The 6,605-nt window shown below is 40.2% G+C and overlaps 1 protein-coding gene and 1 long non-coding RNA gene across 2 annotated transcripts; one reads left to right on the forward strand and one right to left on the reverse strand.

Annotated features, from left to right (window-relative positions):
* Positions 1 to 1,166: 1,166 nt before the first annotated feature.
* Positions 1,167 to 2,939, forward strand: LOC131692968 (uncharacterized). Its single transcript, XR_009306116.1, has 6 exons — positions 1,167 to 1,448; positions 1,539 to 1,703; positions 1,756 to 2,079; positions 2,139 to 2,307; positions 2,458 to 2,813; positions 2,878 to 2,939. It is a non-coding gene; the product is annotated as an uncharacterized LOC131692968 (long non-coding RNA).
* A 1,199-nt stretch (positions 2,940 to 4,138) lies between these two features.
* On the reverse strand, positions 4,139 to 4,489 carry LOC131687691 (hemiasterlin resistant protein 1-like). Its single transcript, XM_058971787.1, has one exon. It carries the CDS (start codon positions 4,487 to 4,489, stop codon positions 4,139 to 4,141), a length of 351 nt encoding a protein of 116 aa, XP_058827770.1.
* Positions 4,490 to 6,605: the final 2,116 nt, after the last annotated feature.

A 6,605-nucleotide genomic window follows, 5' to 3' on the forward strand; every position in this document is an offset into this window, starting at 1 on the left:
GCGGGTAGCCTATAACATAGTTCCAGTAGCCTACCGCTAGCCGGCATCTGTTTTAATCTGGCTATTCGCCGTTTCGTTTACTGGGTATGAACTCCAAGAGTTCATTCCAATTTGTCAAAAACATTGTTTTGACGTAGATGAACTCCAAAACAGTGTTGCAGAATATACCGATTTATCGATATTTAAACCGATTTTTAATTTCAATACCAATAATGTTACTAAAAATACCGATTTCTTTTTTCTTACCAAAAAATCACGATTTTCATATAATAAGATATAATAAGATCAATATTATTACGTATGGGCCTTTTTAGAAAATGTCTTCACCTTTCCACATCAAATCATCCGGAAATTGATTCAGCAATCTGCCAGGTTACCAAATACAAATATGTTAATACGGAATGCTCTGACGATTTTTTGAGGACACATTTTATGACCCAGGTACACCCATAAAGGTACACTGTCAGAGTGACAGCATACTTTGATGAAATTGTGCTAAAACTGGCTGCACTGATAGATTTGTTTTTGATTGTTTGACACTTCTAAATATTTTAGTTTTCTGCAGAAAAAATCTCAGAAAACTAACGACTGATTTTTGTCGACGTCGGGCACCAGTTACAGTTACAGTTTGAAATTATATCTCACCTCGGATGAACGCGCCCGTTATGTGTTACTCCGCAACAGCTGACTTAACTGATTGTTCAAATCCTCGAATTTATCCTGCTCGCTGTCGTTCATGTTTTTATTACTTTCCCCTAGTTCTACACAATCATTAGCCATTGGATCGGTTCGTGATTTTAGGGAATAGTAAACGTTATAAAAAAATCCATTGTATAATATAATTATAGTGTATAGTTCATGAATCCGAAGTGGTTCAAAAGGATGTCGCTGTACAGATTCAGAGCGGCCGCTTCCAGCTCAGCAAAAGTGGAAGCCACTTGACGGTTAAATTCGTAGTGTGTCCGCTGATAGCGCTCGGGGACAGAAAAATCTCACAGGTCAGAGTCGCTTCCGACTTCGTTACCGTCAACATTAAACACAACAGCAAGATACTTGGAAAGGACTTTCTCGTTCGGTAAGTTTTTACCATAAGCTGCCCCCTGCAACATTCTTTTTCATGTCTAGATGTCCTTGTTGATTTACAGAACAAACATAATTGAAGCGTATTCTACACGCACATATTCACTCGGGCCAACCGTGTGACTCATTTGGAAAAAGGACTCATCGTCGGTTTCATGGCAGCGAAGTGAGCAGACAAAAAAGGCATCGTTTTTTTCCACATGATCGTTCTGAGCAAAATTCAGCGATTTGCCAGGCATAAACCACCGATGAGACAGTACCCGTTCGGATTCAGGACGTTTTCCCATACATTGTACCAGGTCGAAGCGATGGCAAGCGATGCAGATAACTGGGTCAAAAGGGCGGAGGTTCTGGGAATTTCTGCACTCGTAAGTGTTCTTTTTGTCATAACCACCTAAACTATTTTTGGAACCATCATTGTTCCATGGGATTTAAATTTTCCTTTTCTATAAAAATAGGTTAGCGATCTGAGTATGACCAAGGACAAGGAATCAGAACCGGCGACTGACAGTCCAGAGAAAGAGAATGCGGAAAAACCTTCTAGTCCATAGCTCCTGAAGAAAAACGAGCTGAAGCGAATATGGAGAAACAGCTTCCTCCACGGAAAATGCAGAGGCATGCAAGTAAGTCGAAATATTTAGTGTCAGCTTTAAAATTACCCGATTAATCTTTTAGCGCGGCGGATGCAAGTTTGCTAATTGAAATTATTCGCAAAGATCTAGTAGAATTAAAACTGGAGGTGCTGCGAAACGATCCTTTTGCGACGCTATACTCGGTTAAAACTATCGACGCTTTGCACTTGATGCCGGAACTGCCCACCCCGAGAGCAGATGAGCGCTGGGGAATGTTTTCAGCCACCTGGAGGAGGAAGTTCAGCGCGGAAGAAATGTTACCAGACTTCGCCGATCTGGTAGCTGGACTTTTTTTGATGATCTCATAGAGATTGGGTGTGCAGATGGGCGTTTAAAGTTCTGGGAGGGAACGACTGGTAACTTTTAGGTAAATTGTTTGGAGTCATTTGTTTTTTATTACAACTATTGACGGACGTTTCATTGCAGGATATATATGAAGCTGAAAACAACCACAACAATGGGGTAACTAACATAAACCTCGCCGGTGACAAAGTGATAGTCGCACGGTTGAGTGAACGAATCGATTTTCTGAGACTGGAAACGTACACGTAAAGTTTTCAGATCGATTGGGGATTTACGTCTGCATATGGGCGAAGTAAGTTCTATGTTTCAAGCAATTTTTTAAGCTCACCTAGGGCGCAGACAGATTTTACTTGTTCTTTTAAAATACTGTATATTCTAAGTCATTTAATTTTCAGTCTGTAATGAGTGTGTCATCAAGTGCCTTAATTCTTTTTCTTTTTAGCCCACGTACGCAGCGGTTCGGCAGGAAGCATTAGTTTATTTCAGCAACCCGCCGGCTCAAATCCGTCCACAGCGTTGGCAGCTCAACATCACGCATCCGAGGAGGAGCTTCGATGTATTCTGGAGTTTCACCAGCAGGGTCACCGGTGACATGTTTGGAAGTGGCGGGCGGTACAGTCATTACTGGCAGCCAGGGCCACACTGTTAACGTGTTCCGGCTTGATAGCCACCTATTGCAGTTCACCCTAAACGGCCATTGCGGTCCTATCACATGTATTTTCATAGACTAGTGGCAGGCCGAGATGGGCGCATCTGGTTGCCAGGATGGTGTGCTATGTGTGTGGGACTTGATACGGGGTATGTCAGCCAAATTTACGGTATGGCCTAAATCTACATAATTAAATTGATTGGTTATTTATAGGTGCCTGTATGTACAAAATTGAAGCCCATGACGACATGACGTCGCACTTGCCTGTTCCCCGAGTTACGCAGTATCGGACTGAACGAACGAATACGGTTTTGGGATAGATTTCAGGGTCAGCCGCTCAACACCATGACCGTCAGTCATGCATATTCATCGCTTGTGATGCTGACGCTTCTGAACGAAGCCATTGCTAGCACGAGTTTTTGATTTGGAAGGATAGTTGCTGAGGACCATTCTCACAGTAGTATAAAAGTTCTAACCTCAAAAACAGACAACAATAAAATGTATTTCTTTCAGAGTTTATAATATCCATTACATGATCAAATGCGCTGATGGGTTAGGCTTTGGATTCGGCTATATTCGATCGTCATTGAAGCTAGATCATAGAATCATGTTAATTTGACAGACTGCAAGTGTTATTAGTAGCACAAACAGCTAGCAGCCCAGCTAGTATTGTTCTTTCTGCTTGCAACCAACCTGGTTATATTGATGTCAATGCTAAATTCGCTGTTGCAGCTGTATGGTCGCTATACTGTTCCATGTGTTATGGGATTCGCTATTAACATGGGACAGTTATGCTTAGAGCACCAGATTCTAAAAGCGACCAATTTTGGCCAATCACTGGAGACAAAATCACGCGTAACAATTAATAATAAATTAAATTGTTGCTGAGTAATTTTTGTTGTACATGAATAAAACATACCGATTGCCTCGTTACCTATGCTGCCGTGATCCGCATAACAGTCCCATTTGGGTTTCCTATGCAGATGGGACAGTTATGCGTATCACGGCAGTATGGATAATTAACCATTAGAAAGGTTATGAGCTTATGTTATCGCATTTTATAATCATTTATACTACGTAACAATTAATAATAAGTTACATTATTGCTGAGTATTTTTTGTTGTACATGAATAAAACATACCGATTTCCTCGTTACCTATGGCTAAATAACCATTAAAAAGGTTATGAGTTTATTGTTGTCGCATTTATAATTATTTATACTACTTTCAAGTGATCGATTTTAAAGATACGACTCGCACTTTAAGCACCCCTTCACCGCGCCATCAAAATAAAAATAAGTCATACTCCCAATGAACTAATATTTATTAAAATATTTACTAAATAAAAACATAGACCTGATAGTTCGTTTGCAAAAAAACACCGAAGCACAGTGAGTTGGTGTTAATGCTCTATCTGTGATCCTATAGTGTTGCAGGATTTGGCCAACATTTATACTATTTTTATTCAATCAACTTTAAGGAAAATGTATCACGTGAACGCTATATATATGGACTTCTATACTTGGTAATTGTTCCGAATCACACTCGACCTGGCTTTGGGTACAAGATATTTGCTTGATCTCCCACGAGCATGGTTCTGCCGGAGTGTTTGCCTCGCCCGATACCGGGGCAGCCTGTCCTAGCGAGGCTGCCTCTTGTGAATCGGAACCGCTGAACATTCCGATGAGGGCATGTCCAACGGTGTTACCGACGAAGCCGATCGCTACACTACCAGCAGTAGCTGCGATTTGAGCAATTAATCCAAAGGCCTGGTTGGGAGCTACCATTGGTGCAGCGACAGCCGAGTGTGACGCAGACTGGACCATCGGCTAACTCGATTCCGGCGAGGTGGAGCGGCTGCAACTGGTGCGGACCTATATTGCGATGTATATAATTTCAAGGATTACTAGAGATTACCAATTACCAGAGATCATCAAAATGTTTTGTGGCTAATGTTGTAATTCAGCAAAAAAACAAAACAAGTTAAATTGATCGCAACAAATAAAATCGCTTTCTTCAACGAATCGTGGACAAGAAAAATCTAAATGCCAAATTTAATGGAACATTGCCTAATGGCGTCAAATAAAAATGAAAGCCTAGCGAGCTTGTTAATACAAGATATTCGCATTTAAAAGTAAACCAAATCAAGTTTCTCATACTGTAGTCGAATAAAAAAAAATTCTCAGCCTATGTAAACAAGCTCTGCGAAATGTCAAAAAAGTGAGGTTAAACATTTTCATCCAATGCATCCAATGTTCTACAGCGAGAGGTTCATTTTAGTTTGTTTACATTGCTAATGAATTTTGTACTGCGATTCACCACTTCATTTACCGCGTTGCCAAGAACTTAAGTGAAAATATTCAAAACAGTGCTGCCCAAACGCACATTTTAAGTCCCACCATTCTTGCTGAGGTGAAAAAAATATTCAACATTCTTGCATATTTCAACTTTTAAAAAATCATTAAAAAATCATGATAGCTCCTAAAAATCTCATTTTTACGGAAATGTTCTTATAATTGTGTAATCTTTCGATTAAAAATAAGAAAAACAGGTGTTAGGTCTGACGAGAAAGGTCTATTAGCGCATTTGAAGCTTTTTGTGGGTTTTTCATCGGACAAGTATCTTTAGTGTGCGATTTATCACCACAGATCATACATTTGGAATCCAAATGACAATTTTTTGTGCCGTGCCCAAAGCCTTGGCATCTACGACACTGGGTCAGATTTTGAATTCTGCCCCCATGTCGTCTATAATGTTCCCATTTTACTCGCACGTGGAACATAAAACGTGCTTTTTCAAGCACTTTCAAATTATTAACCTCATTACGGTTAAAATGAATTAAATAAAGCTGTAACTCGACATTCTCCTCTTCGGCCAATCTGAAAAGAGACTTTCACGTCCGGAAGGAACGTCAAAAGCTCATTTCGAAAGGCTTTGAAGTCGGAGATCATCACTGTTATAGGCGGAGATGATTGCGCCTTCTTTTCATTGGCATTATGCGCAATGCGAGGAAATTTAGAAATTTCACATTCGGATAAAACATCGAATGAGTTGCTGCAGTCAATTGAATTTTCGGGTGGAAAAGATACCCTTTTCCATTTAGCGCTTTAATTTTTGGCACACGGCCTTTCTGGGACGACTCAGGCATGTTGGAAGAATTAAATATTTCTTTAGGCTGAATTGTTCTTGAAAAATGTTTTAGTCTTGAAAAAGGCTGATTGAGTAGAAAAAGTAGGTAGTCTTAAAAAGACTAATTGTCGAAAAAATATAGGTAGTCTTGAGAGACTGATCGAGCGAAAATATAGGTAGCCTTGAGAAAGACTGTTGCTGTTGAAAAACTCTAGGTAAACCAGGAGCTATCAAGATTTGTGACCGGTTCGAACGAAGGTTCAAGCCGCTATATGTAAGCTCGTCCTTTTTTGTGTTGTCCTCAATATGCGTTCTTCGTAGTTCCTCCCCTTCGTTGGTCGATACACAAGCAAATTGTGTTGAACGCGTCGGAGTGCCGTTTACTTAGTAGCTGTAATGGAATACCTAGCTGTTAAAGTGTCGAAATTGGAAGGAAATGCTGCCCGTGACAACAAAAAGACGAATTATCCCACGTCTTTAACAGCTGGCGATTCGTAACATCGAAAAGTTGAACAAACAAATGACCATTGCTCAAGGTGGTGTGTTGCAAAACATCCAATCAGTAGTGCTGCCCAAGAAGACCGGCAAGAATGCATAAATCGAACGCTGAAACTCTCAAATGAAATGCATATTGCTGTTAAGATTGTCCTTTTCAGGACGATCACACATTTTTGATTATAAACAAAATTGAAATTGCGAATCTGAATGGGCCAATCGACGAACTGCATTTCTATCGAGCAAATTTACCCGCTAAAAAGCATTTCCCGACAGGAAATTCTGTGCTGGAACATCAATTTCTTTGCGATTTTGTCG

This window comes from Topomyia yanbarensis, chromosome 3, assembly GCF_030247195.1.
Source record: "Topomyia yanbarensis strain Yona2022 chromosome 3, ASM3024719v1, whole genome shotgun sequence".
NCBI lineage: Eukaryota > Metazoa > Arthropoda > Insecta > Diptera > Culicidae > Topomyia > Topomyia yanbarensis.

Excerpts from the sequence above, each read along its gene's own strand:
- LOC131687691 (XM_058971787.1), bottom strand. The coding sequence starts at position 4,489 with ATGGTCCAGTCTGCGTCACACTCGGCTGTCGCTGCACCAATGGTAGCT.